The sequence below is a fragment of the Oncorhynchus kisutch genome, linkage group LG2 (assembly GCF_002021735.2).
Source record: "Oncorhynchus kisutch isolate 150728-3 linkage group LG2, Okis_V2, whole genome shotgun sequence".
NCBI classification, from domain to species: Eukaryota; Metazoa; Chordata; class Actinopteri; order Salmoniformes; family Salmonidae; genus Oncorhynchus; species Oncorhynchus kisutch.
The window spans coordinates 78,506,613-78,530,900 of NC_034175.2; the positions used below are offsets into that span (position 1 = coordinate 78,506,613).

The 24,288-nt window shown below is 45.4% G+C and overlaps 1 protein-coding gene across 1 annotated transcript in view; it reads left to right on the top strand.

Moving 5' to 3' along the window:
- The window catches only part of LOC109886741 (partitioning defective 3 homolog B), a 174,008-nt gene that overhangs the window by 13,885 nt on the left and 135,835 nt on the right, over positions 1-24,288 (top strand). Inside the window, exon 2 of the mRNA XM_031801812.1 lies at positions 12,906-13,007. Coding sequence (XP_031657672.1) covers positions 12,906-13,007 — 102 coding nt within the window. The remainder of the gene's footprint in view (positions 1-12,905; positions 13,008-24,288) is intronic.

Consider the following 24,288-nt stretch of genomic DNA (forward strand, 5'->3'; position numbering starts at 1 on the left):
TCTCAGCCAGCTGGAAGCGATCATTTCAATCCTTATATCCGTGGAAGGATTCGGTGGAAGGAGAGCGTAGGCTTTCTGGAGAGCTTCTAGTCCGATGTTTGGGATACCTTTTCTTTGGAGAAAACCATGTCACGGGACCGCTTCAGAGAGATGATGCGTTACCTCCGTTTTGATGAAACGTGATGCCTGGAAACAGACACATTCGCCATGGTATCCGACCATATAAATGATTGACTACTGTCGTATAGACACGTACATTCATTTTTATGCCATTATTGCCTTTGTGCTTTTCACTATTTATCAAGGCCACTTAGAATGATTTATTCTAACTGATGTTTTCATCTTGCCAGGTTTTTATTTTATTTTGATGTATTTTGTCTTTATAAAACAAAGCGTATGTATAAATTACACCGGGCCAGTTTGTTTGGCCACCTTTTTAAGTCCGTGATATGATGTATGAATTACACCGGGCCACCTTTTTTGTGCCAGTGCCTTATAGCAGTACTTCCCAAACTTGGTCCTGGGGACCCCGAGGGGTGCACGTTTTGGTTTTTGCTGTGACACTACTCAGCTGCTAAAAGGAATCATCAATTTGACTCTGCTGTGTAGTGCTAGGGCAAACAACAAAACGTGGGGATCCCCAGGATGTTGTCAGGGAAACGCTGCCTCATAGCAACAATTCCTCCCCAAGTGCCAATGATCAGCTAAAACACACCCTTTTTTCTCTTTCTTTAAATTACATTTTTTTTTATTATTATTTTATATTTAATTATAATGATAATTAGTATATATATTTTAATTAATTAATTATTTTCTTTAAAAAAATGTACTTGTTTTGCTTTAATTTGAATCTATGGTTTTTAGCACAATGTTCTGAATGTCCGTATTGGAAGATTCAAGGTTGGTTTTGCCTCCTTTTTTATGAGCTTTTTGTCTTTTAAGTCTGGTTCGATTCCGGGCTGTATCACTGTGATCGGGAGTCCCATAGGGCTGCATACAATTGACCCAGCGTCGTCCGGGTTAGTGGAGGGTCTGGCAGGGGGGGGGGGGGGCTTTACTTGGCTCATCGTGCTCTAGCGACTCCTTGTGGTGGGCCGGGTGCCTGCAGGCTGACAACGGTCCTCAGTTGAACGGTGTTTCCGCCGACACATTGGTGCGACTGGCTTCCGGGTTAAGCGGGCGGAGGGTGTTAAGAAGCGCGGGTCATGTTTTGGAGGATGCCTCTTCGTTGGGGAGTTGCAGCGATGAGACAAGATCGAAATTGGGGAGAAAAAGAGGGTTAAAAACATTATATATATATATTTTTTAAAACTATGTGCTGTGTGAACTATGCACCTTCCTATACAGACATCAAGCCCCTCCCCCTGGCACTCACTATGTGCTGTGTGAACTATGCACCTTCCTATACAGACATCAAGCCCCTCCCCCTGGCACTCACTATGTGCTGTGTGAACTATGCACCTTCCTATACAGACATCAAGCCCCTCCCCCTGGCACTCACTATGTGCTGTGTGAACTATGCACCTTCCTATACAGACATCAAGCCCCTCCCCCTGGCACTCACTATGTGCTGTGTGAACTATGCACCTTCCTATACAGACATCAAGCCCCTCCCCCTGGCACTCACTATGTGCTGTGTGAACTATGCACCTTCCTATACAGACATCAAGCCCCTCCCCCTGGCACTCACTATGTGCTGTGTGAACTATGCACCTTCCTATACAGACATCAAGCCCCTCCCCCTGGCACTCACTATGTGCTGTGTGAACTATGCACCTTCCTATACAGACATCAAGCCCCTCCCCCTGGCACTCACTATGTGCTGTGTGAACTATGCACCTTCCTATACAGACATCAAGCCCCTCCCCCTGGCACTCACTATGTGCTGTGTGAACTATGCACCTTCCTATACAGACATCAAGCCCCTCCCCCTGGCACTCACTATGTGCTGTGTGAACTATGCACCTTCCTATACAGACATCAAGCCCCTCCCCCTGGCACTCACTATGTGCTGTGTGAACTATGCACCTTCCTATACAGACATCAAGCCCCTCCCCCTGGCACTCACTATGTGCTGTGTGAACTATGCACCTTCCTATACAGACATCAAGCCCCTCCCCCTGGCACTCACTATGTGCTGTGTGAACTATGCACCTTCCTATACAGACATCAAGCCCCTCCCCCTGGCACTCACTATGTGCTGTGTGAACTATGCACCTTCCTATACAGACATCAAGCCCCTCCCCCTGGCACTCACTATGTGCTGTGTGAACTATGCACCTTCCTATACAGACATCAAGCCCCTCCCCCTGGCACTCACTATGTGCTGTGTGAACTATGCACCTTCCTATACAGACATCAAGCCCCTCCCCTTGCACTCACTATGTGCTGTGTGAACTATGCACCTTCCTATACAGACATCAAGCCCAACCCCCTGGCACTCACTATGTGCTGTGTGAACTATGCACCTTCCTATACAGACATCAAGCCCCTCCCCCTGGCACTCACTATGTGCTGTGTGAACTATGCACCTTCCTATACAGACATCAAGCCCCTCCCCCTGGCACTCACTATGTGCTGTGTGAACTATGCACCTTCCTATACAGACATCAAGCCCCTCCCCCTGGCACTCACTATGTGCTGTGTGAACTATGCACCTTCCTATACAGACATCAAGCCCCTCCCCCTGGCACTCACTATGTGCTGTGTGAACTATGCACCTTCCTATACAGACATCAAGCCCCTCCCCCTGGCACTCACTATGTGCTGTGTGAACTATGCACCTTCCTATACAGACATCAAGCCCCTCCCCCTGGCACTCACTATGTGCTGTGTGAACTATGCACCTTCCTATACAGACATCAAGCCCCTCCCCCTGGCACTCACTATGTGCTGTGTGAACTATGCACCTTCCTATACAGACATCAAGCCCCTCCCCCTGGCACTCACTATGTGCTGTGTGAACTATGCACCTTCCTATACAGACATCAAGCCCCTCCCCCTGGCACTCACAACAAATACAGAAGAAAACTTCTTACTCTCTGACAACAAACAGTTTAAACTCGCTGTTTGCATATGAGGTTTGGTCCAACAGAATGGGTCATATGGACACCGGAACACATTGAGTCATTATTTTACTGTAGTAGCTAGAGACATTATTTTACTGTAGTAGCTAGAGACATTATTTTACTGTAGTAGCTAGAGACATTATTTTACTGTAGTAGGTAGAGACATTATTTTACTGTAGTAGAGACATTCTTTTTAGTTTAAGAGACATTTTACTGTAGTAGATTGAGACATTATTTTACTGTAATAGATTGAGACATTATGTTACTGTAGTAGATTGAGACATTATTTTACCGTAATAGATTTAGACATTTTACAGTAATAGACGACAACTTAACCTTTCTAACAATACCCTCTTATGTCTCAACATGTAGAATAGAGTAGAACCTACTAAAATGGCACTATCAATGATCATTATTGTGGGAAATTAATCCTCAGTTTCTGTCGCCTGCGGCATTGCCGTACTGCAGCATTTCAACCACAGACTGTCATGTGCTACTGTCTCGTCTGTTGTTTTATAGATGTGCAAGGAGCATAAAAAGACTCATTTATATCAGGAATTGACATCTCGTTCTCATTCTGAGTGATATGCATCATCTCATCCGGGTAGGCCAGTTGATTTCAACATCCTAAACAAAGTGAACAGGATGTATAATTTTAAACCGTTGGAGACAGACAGGAGGGTGTGTTCAGAACAGTTCAAATGTTGTACCATGTTTTAAACAGTTGGAGACAGACAGGAGGGTGTGTTCAGAACAGTTCAACTGTTGTACCATGTTCTAAACCGTGTTGGAAAGCCAAATAGATCCAAGTTGGCTAGACTTTAAATATAAAGATTAGCTGGCTAACGGGTGGGCTCGTGTTTGACAGATTGAGACCTGTGTTCATTTTCTTTAATGCTACCAGAAGTTTACCTTTAATTGTGCAACAAAGCTTATTCAGAGAGAACATTAAAATAATCAAGATCTTTATATATGTCATAAATCGCTCGTTAGTTTGAAAAAAATCAAGATATGGGTTTGACATGGTTACATGTACTGATGAACTGACGAATTCTCTGAAACGATGTTTGAGGTGGTTTATGGTAGAGAAATGGACATTCCTGCAGTCAGCATGCCAATTTCACGCTCCCTCAAAATTTGAGACATCTGTCGCATTGTATTGTGACAAAACTGCACATTTTAGAGTGGCCTTTTAGTGTCCCCAGCACAAGGTGCACCTGTGTAATGACTATGCTATTAAATCAGCTTCTTGATATGCCACACCTGTCAGGTGGATGGATTATCTTGGCGACGGAGAAATGCTCACTAACAGTGATGTGCGCAGAATTTGAAAGAAATACGCTTTTTTGTGTGTGTGAAAAATGTCCGGGATCTTTTATTTCAGCTCATGAACCATGAGACCAAACACATTACATGTTGCGTTTATTTTAAATATTTTTTTGTTCATTGTAGTAAAGAGCTTGTGGCCTGCAGCAATGTATTCTCTGAACAGTCAGTGGAGCCTGAAGCAGGGGAGGGAGGAAGTGAGGGGAGGGAGAGGGGTGTTTCGGGAAGATGGGAGTCACTCAGGAAGTTATCAGATTGCTAAAAAGGGCCACTTAATTACTAAGACAAATGGAGGGAGGGATGGAGGGAGGGAGGGAGCTGCGGTGCTATTTTTTCATAAGGGCCGGGAATGCCAGATGCCTGAATGCTGAGATGAACAGGGCTGAGCAAGCTGAATTCTGGCAGAATGAGCTGATAGCATCTAAACCCATGGCCTGGCGCCAGAAAACAGAACAATTAGCACAGAGGAGGAGGCAGGGCGGTCTGTTAGAAAAATGTTACCATCCAGGGAGAGGAAGAGCAACTCAGCTGTGTGGAATGTTACTGGCAATACAGACAGGTTATCGTTTATATGGGTTATGATGGGTGTCAGAGGTCGGATAAAACTATTCTTAGCTACTTAACAGTAGGCTGATAGGTCATGTTCTGATTATAACTTCATGTTAGCATTTACTCTGACAGTAAGTTAAGCCCTACGTTGTAGACGTATGGGTAGTTTTACAACACAATGTTAAACATCTTTCAAACAGGGTGGTAGCCTGGGTCTACTTCTTCATGATGGGGAGAGAACTACTCTGTAGGCTAGGTCTACTTCTTCATGATGGGGAGAGAACTACTCTCTACGCATTTTCAAAGACTCATAATCACATCTTAGAGAGAGGGGGAGAGGGACAGAAAATGTATGTGTGGCTATCTTCGCAAACACCGTATTAAAAACAAGGTCAGACTTTTCCAAAGACAACTCTGGTTCTACAGAGGACTGTGGATCCGTCTTGCTCAGCTACTTTGTCGAGACTGTTTTTCTTGTCTTTGTTCAGAGCCCTTCAGGATCCTCTCTACCTGCCTGAGCCCTCTGTTGTGTTGCTGGGGGATTTTAACAGACTTCTACAGGGTATATAGTGTGTATCAGCTGGGTCTAGGAACAGACTTCTACAGGGTATATACTAGATGGGGACACAGGCGTAGACCAACAGTACCAGTTTTCTATTGGATAGACCCAGGGTTAGGCCAGAACCAGTTTTCTATTGGATAGACCCAGGGTTAGGCCAGGACCAGTTTTCTATTCGATAGGCCCAGGGTTAGGCCAGGACCAGTTTTCTATTGGATAGACCCAGGGTTAGGCCAGGACCAGTTTTCTATTGGATAGACCCAGGGTTAGGCCAGGACCAGTTTTCTATTGGATAGACCCAGGGTTAGGCCAGAACCAGTTTTCTATTGGATAGACCCAGGGTTAGGCCAGGACCAGTTTTCTATTCGATAGGCCCAGGGTTAGGCCAGGACCAGTTTTCTATTGGATAGACCCAGGGTTAGGCCAGGACCAGTTTTCTATTGGATAGACCCAGGGTTAGGCCAGGACCAGTTTTCTATTGGATAGACCCAGGGTTAGGCCAGAACCAGTTTTCTATTGGATAGACCCAGGGTTAGGCCAGGACCAGTTTTCTATTCGATAGGCCCAGGGTTAGGCCAGGACCAGTTTTCTATTGGATAGACCCAGGGTTAGGCCAGGACCAGTTTTCTATTGGATAGACCCAGGGTTAGGCCAGGACCAGTTTTCTATTGGATAGACCCAGGGTTAGGCCAGGACCAGTTTTCTATTGGATAGACCCAGGGTTAGGCCAGGACCAGTTTTCTATTCGATAGGCCCAGGGTGAATTGTAAAAGGCGGAAACTCAGGCATTTTACACGTCATTCGTTCTCAGTGAGGTTTTGTTTCCGAGAAGCTAGTGAAGATGAGTAATTCCGATGATTTTTATTTATTTTTGCTACGGAGAAACCAGACAATTCCTGAAAATCTGTCTGCCTCAGCTTTACTTTTTTAAAACAGCTGGTACAATATTACTGTCTAAAAGTACAGAATGAACCAGAGTCTTTAGAGATCAGTTCTGTTCTGACGCAGTACTACTGTGTAGAGACTGTGATGACGTTCCTATTGGCTGTTATGATTATATGAGTATCTATTAGTGTACAACTGTCTAGAGATAGTGACGATGCACAGGGTCGAGGCTTGGTGGAGATCTAACTGTCTAGAGATTGTGGTGATGCACAGGGCCGAGGCTTGGTGGAGATCTAACTGTCTAGAGATAGTGGTGATGCACAGGGCCGAGGCTTGGTGGAGATCTAACTGTCTAGAGATTGTGGTGATGCACAGGGCCGAGGCTTGGTGGAGATCTAACTGTCTAGAGATAGTGACGATGCACAGGGCCGAGGCTTGGTGGAGATCTAACTGTCTAGAGATTGTGGTGATGCACAGGGCCGAGGCTTGGTGGAGATCTGACTGTGGTGTGAGAAGAGTTGTTTCCTGATGATTTTGGTTCAGCTCATCATATCCAGGCGCAGAGAGCAGAAGAGACACGGACATGCCATCTGAGATGAATCTGTCTCTCTCTGTGTCTGTATCTGTCTCGCTCTCTCTCTCTCTCGCTCAGGCCCTGATTTACTATCGTCATCAATGTTTATGAGCACTGTAATGTTATTAGGCTAGGTTATGGACCGTTGGCATCTCCTACAGCGGCCCGGCTGCCCATGGTTATGATCTGACACACACACACACACGGTCAGACACACACGCACGCACATACACACACACACACACACACCCACCCACGCACACACACACACAGACAGTAACTGTTCCTGATTTACATAATTTCATTACTCTGCTCTGTGTTGTTTAATTACATACTGTGTAGTGGTATGTACAGGATACACAGTGTAGTGGTATGTACAGGATACACAGTGTAGTGGTATGTACAGGATACACAGTGTAGTGGTATGTACAGGATACACAGTGTAGTGGTGTGTACAGGATACACAGTGTAGTGGTATGTACAGGATACACAGTGTAGTGGTATGTACAGGATACACAGTGTAGTGGTGTGTACAGGATACACAGTGTAGTGGTATGTACAGGATACACAGTGTAGTGGTATGTACAGGATACACAGTGTAGTGGTATGTACAGGATACACACGGTCAGCCATTCATGGAAAGAGCAGGTGTTCCTAATGTTTCGTACACTGTGTATTTCCACACTGACGTTGGAATAATACTGTGAAAATGATAATGTCCTTTTAGTGCAAGACCTGTTTGAATAGACCGCCTGATTGGTCAGCCTGTGTTGTTGACATCACCAGGCCTAAAATGAGTTAATAAGAGAGTCCTCTCTGACAACAACAGCTAGTTTTCAGATTCCCCTCCCCTCTCAGTCCGCTCCCAGACAGTCCTAGCTACAATTCATTTTGAGAAATTGCTCTTTGCTAAGAAGCTATTTTTTGTTTATTTTTTCCATTTTCAATTTGTTAAAATTAAGGTACTTAGTTAATTGTATTTAAAAAAAATAATAATAATATTGAGATTAAAAACAGCCGCATTGGACATTTTTTATTAAGTCAGTCAAGTTAGTTATTGATTGATTGGTTTATTTGAATTTCTGAGATAATTAAAAGCCGTAGGCTGCCCCAGCCGGAGAAAACATGACATCCATTAAAAATGATGGAGGACAAAACCCCGATGAAGCCTGAAGGCTCATTCCATTATGGTCTTAAAATACTGAATGGTTCTCCGAGCTGTCTGTTTTTATGGGAATGGGCTACTGCTTTGGATTCATATCTCCAAGTTTTCCCAGTGTCTTTTATCAGCTCAGCCTTATCCACATGCTATCCACATACCCATCTATCTGTATTACTGCCTAACCCATCCATCTGTATTACTGCATAACCCTAACCCATCCATCTGTATTACTGCCTAACCCATCCATCTGTATTACTGCCTAACCCTAACCCATCCATCTGTATTACTGCCTAACCCATCCATCTGTATTACTGCCTAACCCATCCATCTGTATTACTGTCTAACCCATCCATCTGTATTACTGCCTAACCCATCCCTCTGTATTACTGCCTAACCCAACCATCTGTATTACTGCCTAACCCTAACCCATCCATCTGTATTACTGCCTAACCCAACCATCTGTATTACTGCCTAACCCAACCATCTGTATTACTGCCTAACCCTAACCCATCCACCTGTATTACTGCCTAACCCAACCATCTGTATTACTGCCTAACCCATCCATCTGTATTACTGCCTAACCCATCTATCTGTATTACTGCCTAACCCTAACCCATCCATCTGTATTACTGCCTAACCCTAACCCATCCATCTGTATTACTGCCTAACCCAACCATCTGGATTACTGCCTAACCCATCCATCTGTATTACTGCCTAACCCTAACCCATCCATCTGTATTACTGCCTAACCCAACCATCTGTATTACTGCCTAACCCTAACCCATCTATCTGTATTACTGCCTAACCCAACCATCTGTATTACTGCCTAACCCTAACCCATCCATCTGTATTGCTGCCTAACCCAACCATCTGTATTGCTGCCTAACCCTAACCCAACAATCTGTATTACTGCCTAACCCTAACCCATCCATCTGTATTGCTGCCTAACCCAACCATCTGGATTGCCGCCTAACCCTAACCCATCCATCTGTATTGCTGCCTAACCCTAACCCATCCATCTGTATTACTGCCTAACCCATCCATCTGTATTGCTGCCTAACCCATCCATCTGTATTACTGCCTAACCCATCCATCTGTATTACTGCCTAACCCATCCATCTGTATTACTGCCTAACCCATCCATATGTATTGCTGCCTAACCCTATCCCATCCATCTGTATTACTGCCTAACCCTAACCCATCCATCTGTATTACCGCCTAACCCTAACCCAACCATCTGTATTACTGCCTAACCCTAACCCATCCATCTGTATTGCTGCCTAACCCATCCATCTGTATTACTGCCTAACCCTAACCCATCCATCTGTATTACTGCCTAACCCATCCATCTGTATTACTGCCTAACCCATCCATCTGTATTGCTGCCTAACCCATCCATCTGTATTGCTGCCTAACCCATCCATCTGTATTACTGCCTAACCCATCCATCTGTATTACTGCCTAACCCATCCATCCCTATTGCTGCCTAACCCATCCATCTGTATTACTGCCTAACCCATCCATCTGTATTACTGCCTAACCCATCCATCTGTATTGCTGCCTAACCCATCCATCTGTATTACTGCCTATCCAATCCATCTGTATTGCCTAACCCTTTGATCAGCCTCATCTACATGCTACCTCCCCATCCATCTGTATCCGTGTCTTCCATCCTAGAATAGAACGCAGCAGTATATTCCCACTGCCCCAAAACAACAAGAGGTCAACATGAATGCATATCTACAGGCTGAGATGACAACTGAGATACATGATCATCTGTTTACAGAGAGAAATTATGAGATTAGAACTCTACAGTGTGAAGGTAACACCCAGTCCTGTATAGAACTCTACAGTGTGAAGGTAACACCCAGTCCTGTATAGAACTCTACAGTGTGAAGGTAACACCCAGTCCTGTATAGAACTCTACAGTGTGAAGGTAACACCCAGTCCTGTATAGAACTCTACAGTGTGAAGGTAACACCCAGTCCTGTATAGAACTCTACAGTGTGAAGGTAACACCTAGTCCTGTATAGAACTCTACAGTGTGAAGGTAACACCCAGTCCTGTATAGAACTCTACAGTGTGAAGGTAACACCCAGTCCTGTATAGAACTCTACAGTGTGAAGGTAACACCCAGTCCTGTATAGAACTCTACAGTGTGAAGGTAACACCCAGTCCTGTATAGAACTCTACAGTGTGAAGGTAACACCTAGTCCTGTATAGAACTCTACAGTGTGAAGGTAACACCCAGTCCTGTATAGAACTCTACAGTGTGAAGGTAACACCTAGTCCTGTATAGAACTCTACAGTGTGAAGGTAACACCCAGTCCTGTATAGAACTCTACAGTGTGAAGGTAACACCCAGTCCTGTATAGAACTCTACAGTGTGAAGGTAACACCCAGTCCTGTATAGAACTCTACAGTGTGAAGGTAACACCCAGTCCTGTATAGAACTCTACAGTGTGAAGGTAACACCCAGTCCTGTATAGAACTCTACAGTGTGAAGGTAACACCTAGTCCTGTATAGAACTCTACAGTGTGAAGGTAACACCTAGTCCTGTATAGAACTCTACAGTGTGAAGGTAACACCCAGTCCTGTATAGAACTCTACAGTGTGAAGGTAACACCTAGTCCTGTATAGAACTCTACAGTGTGAGGGCTATTTCAAGCTAATTTCTCTATAATTTTGTGCACAAAAGAACAACGTGTTTACAACACTGTTAGTGAGCATTTCTCCTTTGTCAAGATAATCCATCCACCTGACAGGTGTGGAATATAAAGAAGCTGATTAAACAGCATGATCATTACATAGGTGCACCTGGTGCTAGGGACAATAAAAGGCCACTCTAAATGTGCAGTTTTGTCACACAGCACAATGCCATAGATGTCTCAAGTTTTGGAGGAGCGTGAAATTGCATGCTGACTGCAGGAATGTCCACCAGAGAGTTCATTTCTCTACTGTCTCTACCGTGTTCATTTCTAAAACCGTTGTTTTAGAGAATTTGTGCATACATCCACCTGGCCTCACAACCTCAGACCACATGTAACCACGCCAGCTCTAGTCCCTGTTTTCCCAGCTCCAGCCTCCCCTCTAGACCCCCAGCTCTAGTCCCTGTTCTCCCAGCTCCAGCCTCCACTCTGGACCCCCAGCTCTAGTCCCTGTTCTCCCAGCTCCAGTCTCCCCTCTAGACCCCCAGCTGTAGTCCCTGTTCTCCCAGCTCCAGCCCCCCCCCCCCCAGCTCTAGTCCCTGTTCTCCCAGCTCCAGCCTCCCCTCTAGACCCCCAGCTCTAGTCCCTGTTCTCCCAGCTCCAGCCCCCCCCCCCCCCCCAGCTCTAGTCCCTGTTCTCCCAGCTCCAGCACTCCCCACCAGCTCTAGTCCCTGTTCTCCCAGCTCCAGCCCCCCCCCCCCCAGCTCTAGTCCCTGTTCTCCCAGCTCCAGCCTCCCCTCTGGACCCCCAGCTCTAGTCCCTGTTCTCCCAGCTCCAGCCTCCCCTCTAGACCCCCAGCTGTAGTCCCCGTTCTCCCAGCTCCAGCCCCCCCCCAGCTCTAGTCCCTGTTCTCCCAGCTCCAGCCCCCCCCCCCAGCTCTAGTCCCTGTTCTCCCAGCTCCAGCCCTCCCCCCCCCAGCTCTAGTCCCTGTTCTCCCAGCTCCAGCCCCCCCCACCAGCTCTAGTCCCTGTTCTCCCAGCTCCAGCCTCCCCTCTGGACCCCCAGCTCTAGTCCCTGTTCTCCCAGCTCCAGCCTCCCCTCTAGACCCCCAGCTCTAGTCCCTGTTCTCCCAGCTCCAGCCTCCCCTCTAGACCCCCAGCTCTAGTCCCTGTTCTCCCAGATCCAGCCTCCCCTCTAGACCCCCAGCTCTAGTCCCTGTTCTCCCAGCTCTAGTCCCTGTTCTCCCAGCTCTAGTCCCTGTTCTCCCAGCTCCAGCCTCCCCTCTAGACCCCCAGCTCTAGTCCCTGTTCTCCCAGCTCCAGCCCCCCCCCCCCAGCTCTAGTCCCTGTTCTCCCAGCTCCAGCCTCCCCTCTGGGCCCCCAGCTCTAGTCCCTGTTCTCCCAGCTCCAGCCCCCCCCCCAGCTCTAGTCCCTGTTCTCCCAGCTCCAGCCTCCCCTCTGGACCCCCAGCTCTAGTCCCTGTTCTCCCAGCTCCAGCCTCCCATCAAGACCCCCAGCTCTAGTCCCTGTTCTCCCAGCTCCAGCCTCCCCTCTAGACCCCCAGCTCTAGTCCCTGTTCTCCCAGATCCAGCCTCCCCTCTAGACCCCCAGCTCTAGTCCCTGTTCTCCCAGCTCTAGTCCCTGTTCTCCCAGCTCTAGTCCCTGTTCTCCCAGCTCCAGCCTCCCCTCTGGACCCCCAGCTCTGGATGACTGTGGTCATAGTAGAGAATTTCACGCTCCTGTATCTGTCTGAGATAGTTGAGGGCTACTGTAGATACTGTACTCAGGCCAGACACTTGCATTATGAGGCAGACTTGGAAGTCTTTTCTCCATTGTCAAGTGTTGCCCAAGCTGAAAACATTAGGCAAACATTATCATTTCATAAATGACATTGGATTTACAAATGATCTGATTCACAGATGTATATTATTGTAATAAAAAAATAGGTGCTGTTTATTTTGCCTTTTTGTGAGATGGAACTGTGGACGATAGAGATTTATGATGTTTGTGTACCATAAATCAGAATGTTGATTGGTTGTGTTCGTTGTGCCATTTATGAAATGAGGATGTTTGATTTGGTCTTGTTTATGTTCCATTTATAAAATGAGGATGTTTGATGTGCTTCCTCCCACAGGAGGGTGACTTCCTGGTTCGTACCCACCATGTGGAGTACTGTGACGGGGGCATCCTGGACCCTGATGATGTACTGACTGACCTGGTGGAGGACAGAGACAAGGTAACGATCAACGTTAGGGCACCTTATTCCCTATGTAGTGCACTACTTTTGAACAAGGGAAGGTAACAATGATCTACTGTGTAGCTATCAGTGCATTCTTTGGTGATTTTACCCTCAATCACATTTTAGTGACTTTACCCTCAATCACATTTTAGTGACTTTATCCTCAATCACATTTGAGTGACTTTACCCTCAATCACATTTGAGTGACTTTACCCTCGATCACGTCTGTGACCGACCGGCTCAATTCGGTCTAACGAGGCAAAATTTGAATGCTAAACAGAGGGAGTACGGTACTGTACTAAACAACCAGTTCAAGACTAAAGACTGGTTTATATTACAGGTGTGTTCATGCATTGTGTGCTCTGGGCATTTGTAAACTCAGAGCGTTGTCATATTGTTCGTTCGTTCGTAAATTCAGTGTTTGGCTCTCGGAGCGTTCAGAGCTGCACACTGGACGCTCTGGCTGAGGAGTTGATCTGAGCGTTCTGTCCTAACAGCAGCAGTCAAACACCCAAGCTAACTGGCTAGCGTTGGTTAGCTTGCTAGCTACTCCCAGACACACGAGAGAACACATCACTCTGACCATTTTTACTCAGCCTAGCAGAGCTGGTTAGGCTGTTTAATGTTATCCAGAGTGTTAGTGACTGAAACTGTGCTGCAGGCAACAATTTAATTATGCTTTTTGCCAACTTTTACTGACACCGGCCATATGGGTGTTGAGCGTTCGTAAATTCGTAAATTATTCTGCGCTCTGGCACACTCAATGAGAGGGCTTGGAAATAGGAGTATATATTATTAATTATTTTTGTTCAACCTTTATTTAACTAGGCAACAAGATAACCGAGTGAATTTATCAGCTACATCTATCGACAGTTGTCGTAGTAACATCATGAACATTGTTTTGAAATGGTTACTTGCATAGTGGAGTCTTTTGTTTAGACATGCAGCTAGCTAGCTAAACAATGAACCATAATCTCAACTCATGACGTTACTACCCTGCATGAATCTGCAGGTAGCTAACCAACCAGGTTCAATGTTAGCTAGCTAACATTAGGCTACAGCCAGCTAGTATTAGGCTATAGCTAGCTAACATTAGGCTATAACTAGCTAGCATTAGGCTATAGCTAGCATTAGGCTACAGCCAGCTAGCATTAGGCTATAGCTAGCATTAGGCTACAGCCAGCTAGCATTAGGCTATAGCTAGCTAACATTAGGCTATAGCTAGCATTAGGCTACAGCAGCTAGCATTAGGCTATAACTAGCTAACATTAGGCTATAGCTAGCAATGCAAATATGAATAATATTACTACACAGATCACACATGTAACGCTAGCTAGTAACACAATAATTATAATGAGGCTATATACAGGGGGTACCAGTACTGAGTCAATGTGGAAGCTATATACAGGGGGTTCTGGTACAGAGTCAATGTGGAGGCTATATACAGGGGGTTCTGGTACAGAGTCAATGTGGAGGCTATATACAGGGGGTACCGGTACTGAGTCAATGTGGAGGCTATATACAGGTGGTACCGGTACAGAGTCAATGTGGAGGCTATATACAGGATGTTACGGTACAGAGTCAATGTGGAGGCTATATACAGGGGGTACCGGTACTGAGTCAATGTGGAGGCTATATACAGGTGGTACCGGTACAGAGTCAATGTGGAGGCTATATACAGGGGATACCGGTACAGAGTCAATGTGGAGGCTATATACAGGGGATACCGGTACAGAGTCAATGTGGAGGCTATATACAGGTGGTACCGGTACAGAGTCAATGTGGAGGCTATATACAGGGTGTTACTGTACAGAGTCAATGTTGAGGCTATATACAGGGGGTACCAGTACAGAGTCAATGTGGAGGCTATATACAGGTGGTACTGGTACAGAGTCAATGTGGAGGCTATATACAGGGTGTTACTGTACAGAGTCAATGTGGAGGCTATATACAGGGGGTACTGGTACAGAGTCAATGTGGAGGCTATATACAGGGGGTACCAGTACAGAGTCAATGTGGAGGCTATATACAGGGGGTACCAGTACAGAGTCAATGTGGAGGCTATATAAATTGGGTACCGGTACCGAGTCAATGTGCGGGGGTACAGTTTAGTCGAGGTCATTTGTACATGTAGGTAGGGGTAAAGTGACTACACACAATAAACAACGAGTATCAGCAGTGTAAAAACAAAGGTGGGTGTCAATGTAAATAGTTTGGGTGGCTGGACTATTTAATGGCTGGTCCATTAACTGAAGGTTGGATCCTGATATTATCAGGTACATGGCTGGTCCATTAACTGAAGGTTGGATCCTGATATTATCAGGTACATGGCTGGTCCATTAACTGAAAGTTGGATCCTGATATTATCAGGTACATGGCTGGTCCATTAACTGAAAGTTGGATCCTGATATTATCAGGTACATGGCTGGTCCATTAACTGAAGGTTGGATCCTGATATTATCAGGTACATGGCTGGTCCATTAACTGAAGGTTGGATCCTGATATTATCAGGTACATGGCTGGTCCATTAACTGAAGGTTGGATCCTGATATTATCAGGTACATGGCTGGTCCATTAACTGAAGGTTGGATCCTGATATTATCAGGTACATGGCTGGTCCATTAACTGAAGGTTGGATCCTGATATTATCAGGTACATGGCTGGTCCATTAACTGAAGGTTGGATCCTGATATTATCAGGTACATGGCTGGTCCATTAACTGAAGGTTGGATCCTGATATTATCAGGTACATGGCTGGTCCACTAACTGAAGGTTGGATCCTGATATTATCAGGTACATGGCTGGTCCATTTGGACTGTGTTCACCGGACCGGTCCTCTGCATCATTCATATTGCTATATTGACGCTTTATCTCCATTAGCAACAGCCTCGCGGGGAGGCGTTTGGGCAGGCGTTCGGGGAGGCGTTTGGGCAGGCGTTTGGGCAGGCGTTTGGGCAGGCGTTTGGGCAGGCGTTCGGACAGGCAGGCGGGGAGGCACACGGGCATGAAGGCGGAGAGGTGTTCTGGCGGGGAGGCGGGGAGGCACACGGGCATGAAGGCGGGGAGGTGTTCTGGCGGGGAGGCGGGGAACCATTGGTTCTCTGTAAGGCCATCCTTAACTGGATAACTTCATGCCATTATCCTCAGTAGAATCTCTCAGACATTAGGGGTGGGTCCCAAATAGCACTCTATTCCCTTTATAGTGCACTACTTTTAATGTGTGCCCTGGACAAAAGCAGTGCACTATTTTGGAAATTAGTGTGCCATTTTGGACGAACACCAGGAGCTCCTATCAGATCCACAGCTTTCTGTAGACTAATTTATATCAGAGGGGAGGAAGGGAGGCTCTTTACCGTAAAAGTGATTTTTGCTGCCTGGTAATATTGCAGAACAAGCAGAACCCAGAATTCAAGGTTTTAAAAAGTGGTGTTTAAAAAAAGTGAATTCTCATTCATCCGTTTAGGCCTAGAGTCCAGGAAGACTAATCAATATAGAGCCATGCCTTATAGTCAGGGGATTTCTTAAGAGGAAACTCTACTGGGATGGGCTGGCGCTTTAGAATGTACTCTGTACTCATTATGTATTAGGTACTCTGTACTCATTATGTATTAGGTACTCTGTACTCATTATGTATTAGGTACTCTGTACTCATTATGTAATATGTACTCTGTACTCATTATGTATTAGGTACTCTGTACTCATTATGTATTAGGTACTCTGTACTCATTATGTATTAGGTACTCTGTACTCATTATGTATTAGGTACTCTGTACTCATTATGTATTAGGTACTCTGTACTCATTATGTAATATGTACTCTGTACTCATTATGTATTAGGTACTCTGTACTCATTATGTATTAGGTACTCTGTACTCATTATGTATTAGGTACTCTGTACTCATTATGTATTAGGTACTCTGTACTCATTATGTATTAGGTACTCTGTACTCATTATGTATTAGGTACTCTGTACTCATTATGTATTAGGTACTCTGTACTCATTATGTATTAGGTACTCTGTACTCATTATGTATTAGGTACTCTGTACTCATTATGTATTAGGTACTCTGTACTCATTATGTATTAGGTACTCTGTACTCATTATGTATTAGGTACTCTGTACTCATTATGTATTAGGTACTCTGTACTCATTATGTATTAGGTACTCTGTACTCATTATGTATTAGGTACTCTGTACTCATTATGTATTAGGTACTCTGTACTCATTATGTATTAGGTACTCTGTACTCATTATGTATAATGTACTCTGTACTCATTATGTATTAGGTACTCTGTACTCATTATGTATAATGTACTCTGTACTCATTATGTATTAGGTACTCTGTACTCATTATGTATTAGGTACTCTGTACTCATTATGTATTAGGTACTCTGTACTCATTTCACAGAAACATGGATAAATCTCCTCTTCCGACACCCTGACTCTCGCTGGGTGTTTTGAGATAGCTAGTAGCTAGTCAGGCTGCACTGAATCACTGCTCTACAAATCAACTTGTATCCCAAATAGTTCTCAGTCAACAGGAGCTGACCAGAACAGTCCAGGCTGCCTACGAGAGACGTGGAGCCTGGAGCCTAGAGATGGTTGGGCCGTTGCTATGGTGACCATTATGTTACAACTCCAACATGTTGCCGTCCACAGTGTTTGTCCAAGCTGGTGGTTCAGGATCTCTACTAGTCTACCCATTCTGCTTTTCTGCCTTTACTGGTGCTCTGCTCCCTGCTTAGTTAGAAACACTCATTAGAGTGTTGTGGGCGTGGCCAGATACGGTAAATGGGTGGGCGTGACCAATCACAACCTGAGTCTGTCCCAATCGACGTTCTTTATTTCCTTCAGTGTTAAGAATACAGACACACATGGTGTTCAAATGCACGGTGACAGGTTAATATAGGCTGGTGGGTGTTTCCTGTTGATCTGCTTGTCTGGTGTCTGAGCACTCTGTTGTTACCATGCCTGGCCACGCCCACATGTTAGAGGACGGTCGTATTGCCATGCCTGGCCACGCCCACATGTTAGAGGACGGTCGTATTGCCATGCCTGGCCACGCCCACAAGTTAGAGGACAGTCGTATTACTGTATCTGGCCACCCCCACAAGTTAGAGAACAGTCGTATTGCCATGCCTGGCCACGCCCACATGTTAGAGGACAGTCGTATTACTGTATCTGGCCACGCCCACAAGTTAGAGGACAGTCGTATTACTGTATCTGGCCACCCCCACAAGTTAGAGGACAGTCGTATTACTGTATCTGGCCACGCCCACAAGTTAGAGGACAGTCGTATTACTGTATCTGGCCACGCCCACAAGTTAGAGGACAGTCATATTACTGTATCTGGCCACGCCCACAAGTTAGAGGACAGTCGTATTACTGTATCTGGCCACCCCCACAAGTTAGAGAACAGTCGTATTACTGTATCTGGCCACGCCCACAACACTCTAATGAGTGTTTCTAACTAAGCAGGGAGCAGAGCACCAGTAAAGGCAGAAAAGCAGAATGGGTAGACTAGTAGAGATCTTGAACCACCAGCTTGGACAAACACTGTGGACGGCAACATGTTGGAGTTGTAACATAATGGTCACCATAGCAACGGCCCAACCATCTCTAGGCTCCAGGCTCCACGTCTCTCGTAGGCAGCCTGGACTATACTGTGTATATTTAGAGTAGAGACCGACCGGGGGAGGTATGCAGGTTTCATTATGTGTATATTAGAGTAGAGACTGACTGGGGGAGGTAGGCAGGTTATGTGTATATTAGAGTAGAGACCGACTAGGGGAGGTATGCAGGTTATGTGTATATTAGAGTAGAGACTGACTGGGGGAGGTATGCAGGTTTCATTATGTGTATATTAGAGTAGAGACTGACTGGGGGAGGTATGCAGGTTATGTGTATATTAGAGTAGAGACTGACTGGGGGAGGTATGCAGGTTTCATTATGTGTATATTAGAGTAGAGACTGACTGGGGGAGGTAGGCAGGTTATGTGTATATTAGAGTAGAGACCGACTAGGGGAGGTATGCAGGTTATGTGTATATTAGAGTAGAGACTGACTGGGGGAGGTATGCAGGTTTCATTATGTGTATATTAGAGTAGAGACTGACTGGGGGAGGTATGCAGGTTATGTGTATATTAGAGTAGAGACTGACTGGGGGAGGTATGCAGGTTATCTGTATATTAGAGACTGACTGGGGGAGGTATGCAGGTTATGTGTATATTAGAGACTGACTGGGGGAGGTATGCAGGTTATGTGTATATTAGAGTAGAGACTGACTGGGGGAGGTATGCAGGTTATGTGTATATTAGAGACTTACTGGGGGAGGTATGCAGGTTATCTGTATATTAGAGACTGACTGGGGGAGGTATGCAGGTTATGTGTATATTAGAGACTGACTGGGGGAGGTATGCAGGTTATGTGTATATTAGAGACTGACTGGGGGAGGTATGCAGGTTATGTGTATATTAGAGACTGACTGGGGGAGGTATGCAGGTTATGTGTATATTAGAGACTGACTGGGGGAGGTATGCAGGTTATGTGTATATTAGAGACTGACTGGGGGAGGTATGCAGGTTATGTGTATATTAGAGACTGACTGGGGGAGGTATGCAGGTTATGTGTATATTAGAGACTGACCGGGGGAGGTATGCAGGTTATGTGTATATTAGAGACTGACTGGGGGATGTATGCAGGTTATGTGTATATTAGAGTAGAGACTGACTGGGGGAGGTATGCAGGTTATCTGTATATTAGAGACTGACTGGGGGAGGTATGCAGGTTATGTGTATATTAGAGACTGACTGGGGGAGGTATGCAGGTTATCTGTATATTAGAGACTGACTGGGGGAGGTATGCAGGTTATGTGTATATTAGAGACTGACTGGGGGAGGTATGCAGGTTATCTGTATATTATAGACTGACTGGGGGAGGTATGCAGGTTATCTGTATATTATAGACTGACTGGGGGAGGTATGCAGGTTTCATTATGTGTATATTAGAGTAGAGACTGACTGGGGGAGGTATGCAGGTTATGTGTATATTAGAGACTGACTGGGGGAGGTATGCAGGTTATGTGTATATTAGAGACTGACTGGGGGAGGTATGCAGGTTATGTGTATATTAGAGACTGACTGGGGGAGGTATGCAGGTTATGTGTATATTAGAGACTGACTGGGGGAGGTATGCAGGTTATGTGTATATTAGAGACTGACTGGGGGAGGTATGACCCGTATGTATGCTAGTAGATGATCTAAAAGAGTTGCATAACAAACCAGTGTGAAGTCTGAAGGTTTGTCTGGGAGTCTACAGAGAAAGCAGAACATCCTTACAGGGAGATCCTTACAGGGAGATCCTTACAGGGAGATCCTGTATCCTTACAGGGAGATCCTTACAGGGAGATCCTTACAGGGAGATCCTGTATCCTTACAGGGAGATCCTTACAGGGAGATCCTTACAGGGAGATCCTTACAGGGAGATCCTTACAGGGAGATCCTTACAGGGAGATCCTTACAGGGAGATCCTTACAGGGAGATCCCGTGTTTTGATGAACCTGTTGAACTGAAGATGAGATGAATGAACTAAAGCCAGGTGAAATGATCCTATTGGCTGTGTCAGGTGACCATATAGAGCTGCTCTGTGTGCTCCTCAGCCGTTCTCTGTCTTTCTAGTTGATGTAAGAGGGCCCTGGTCAAAAGCAGTGATAATAGGGTGCCAATTGGGACACATTACCATTTGGGGGACGAAACATATCAAATGTGGTAATAATAGGGACACGGGCCGCTATGTAGGGACACGGGGCGCTATGTAGGGACACGGGGCCCTTATGTAGGGACACGGGGTGCTATGTAGGGACACGAGGCCACTATGTAGGGACACGGGGGCACTATGTAGGGACACGGGGCGCTATGTAGGGACACGGGGCCACTATGTAGGGACACGGGGGCGCTATGTAGGGACACGGGGCGCTATGTAGGGACACGGGGCCACTATGTAGGGACACGGGGCACTATGTAGGGACACGGGGTGCTATGTAGGGATACGGGGCGCTATGTAGGGACACGGGGCGCTATGTAGAGACACGGGGCGCTATGTAGGGACACTTTTCTGTCGTCTAGAGTTAAGCCTACTCACAGCCATTGTAGGTGTGTGTGTGTGTGTGTGTGTGTGTGTGTGTGTGTGTGTGTGTGTGCGTGTGTGTGTGCGTGTGTGTGTGTGTGTGTGTGTGTGTGTCCACATAAAAAGTATTGATGGATTGATTTTCATCACCATTGTGTTCCTGGTACAGTTACAGGGTTTAGGCTACACCACATTAAATGAACGACAACAGCCCCAAGCCCCCTGTTTTTTAAAAAGGTTACTGTGTATTAGAAGTAGTGAAAACCAGGGTTGGTTGTTTTGAGTAATATTGATGTGTTCAGAAGGTTAATTAACACCTGCAGTCATTCACCATGGAACGGACACACCCTCTCTACCGAACCAATCACTTCACACAGCCCTGCCTAATGTGTGACTGTAAAGGCTCCCAAACACTTTTATGAGACCACATTTCGGCAAAGGTTTTTTTTTCCTTCTGAAGTTCGTGTAGACCAAAAAAAATAAATGAATGAGGCAATGCCGAAGTCTATGCCCAGTCGTCCAACCCAACCTAAGCCACCAACTCCCCAATGCGCCGACAACCAATGAGGAGATGGCACCTGCTTCTATAAACCAATGAGGAGACGGGAGAGGCAGGACTTGCAGCGCGATCTGCTTCAGAAATAGAAAGTTCTATTTCAGACCGTGGCACCATACTTAGGTGCCGATAAGATATGTATAGCGATTTGATACTGTGATTTTTACTGCGATTTGATGTTCCAAACATATTGCTCACCATGTCTGCTGCAGAGGCACAAGACAGAAATGAGAAAACAAGTTTTGATCTGTCATGGAAATCAAAGTACTCAAAATAAATGGATTCTTTATTTAAAAAGAAGACTGAGAACAAACTATGAAAGAAATAAAAAACACGAGTTTTGGTGCAGGTATAGCCAACTAGCATAATGTTACTGTCTATGGTATAGCCAACTAGCATAATGATACTGTCTATGGTATAGCCAACTAGCATAATGATACTGTCTATGGTATAGCCAACTAGCATAATGATACTGTCTATGGTATAGCCAACTAGCATAATGTTACTGTCTATGGTATAGCCAACTAGCATAATGTTACTGTCTATGGTATAGCCAACTAGCATAATGTTACTGTCTATGGTATAGCCAACTAGCATAATGATACTGTCTATGGTATAGCCAACTAGCATAATGATACTGTCTATGGTATAGCCAACTAGCATAACGATACTGTCTATGATATAGCAAACTAGCATAATGATACTGTCTATGGTATAGCCAACTAGCATAATGATACTGTCTATGGTATAGCCAACTAGCATAATGTTACTGTCTATGGTATAGCCAACTAGCATAATGTTACTGTCTATGGTATAGCCAACTAGCATAACGATACTGTCTATGATATAGCCAACTAGCATAATGATACTGTCTATGGTATAGCCAACTAGCATAACGATACTGTCTATGGTATAGCCAACTAGCATAACGATACTGTCTATGGTATAGCCAACTAGCATAATGTTACTGTCTATGGTATAGCCAACTAGCATAATGATACTGTCTATGGTATAGCCAACTAGCATAATGTTACTGTCTATGATATAGCCAACTAGCATAATGTTACTGTCTATGGTATAGCCAACTAGCATAATGTTACTGTCTATGGTATAGCCAACTAGCATAATGTTACTGTCTATGATATAGCCAACTAGCATAACGATACTGTCTATGATATAGCCAACTAGCATAACGATACTGTCTATGATATAGCCAACTAGCATAACGATACTGTCTATGGTATAGCCAACTAGCATAACGATACTGTCTATGGTATAGCCAACTAGCATAATGTTACTGTCTATGGTATAGCCAACTAGCATAATGTTACTGTCTATGGTATAGCCAACTAGCATAATGTTACTGTCTATGATATATTATCCAAAATAATATCCTGATACGATATTGTTCCGATTACCCCCTCGCTAGAGTCAGTTAACTCATACAACCCAGCCCTGCTAGAGTCGGTTAACTCATACAACCCAGCCCTACTAGAGTCAGTTAACTCATACAACCCAGCCCTGCTAGAGTCGGTCAACTCATACAACCCAGCCCTGCTAGAGTTGGTTAACTCATACAACCCAGCCCTACTAGAGTCGGTCAACTCATACAACCCAGCCCTGCTAGAGTCTGTTAACTCATACAACCCAGCCCTGCTAGAGTCAGTTAACTCATACAACCCAGCCCATAGACCCCGTAGTCTGGGCTGGTTCCTTCCCACTCACCCAGAATGAAAGCTGCCTACCTGGCACCACCAGTCTATTGTCTTGAGCTATCGGTCAGTTTGGACAGGTCACTCAGTCTAGCCTAGAAATCTGATGATTTCCTCAGATGCAGTCATTTGTGACCGTCCCTTAACAAGAAATAGAGTGTTTTTTAAAAGAATCGTGACCCTTTGCTCTGCTGTGTGGTCTGCTGGTCTGTTCACTTTAATTTATAACCGCTCTGAGAGGATCTGGATGGGTATTGACTGGCCTCCCGTGGTGCTGTTATTGAGTGCCAAATAGGGCTCTGGTCTAAAGTAGTGCACTATATAGGGAATAGGGCTCTGGTCTAAAGTAGTGCACTATATAGGGAATAGGGCTCTGGTCTATAGTAGTGTACTATATAGGGAATAGGGCTCTGGTCTATAGTAGTGTACTATATAGGGAATAGGGCTATGGTCTATAGTAGTACCACTATATAGGGAATAGGGCTCTGGTCTAAAGTAGTGCACTATATAGGGAATAGGGCTCTGGTCTATAGTAGTGCACTATATAGGGAATAGGGTGCCATTTGGGATGTGTTGTTTTGGGGTTTAATTTATCATCAGCTCAAGCAGAACAGACATGAACATCTGGGGATAGATCTACTGAGGGCTCCAAGGACTGGGGTGGAGTCTGGAACTGCAATAATGGAACAAGTAGGATGTGGTCACGGGTTGAGTAGGCTGGGAGATGGAGGGAACAGTACAGAGGGGGAGGAGGGGACAGTGTGGAGGAGGAGGGGACGGTGTGGAGGAGGGGACGGTGTGGAGGAGGGAACATTACAGAGGGGGAGGAGGGGACAGTACAGAGGGGGAGGAGGGGACAGTGTGGAGGAGGAGGGGACAGTGTGG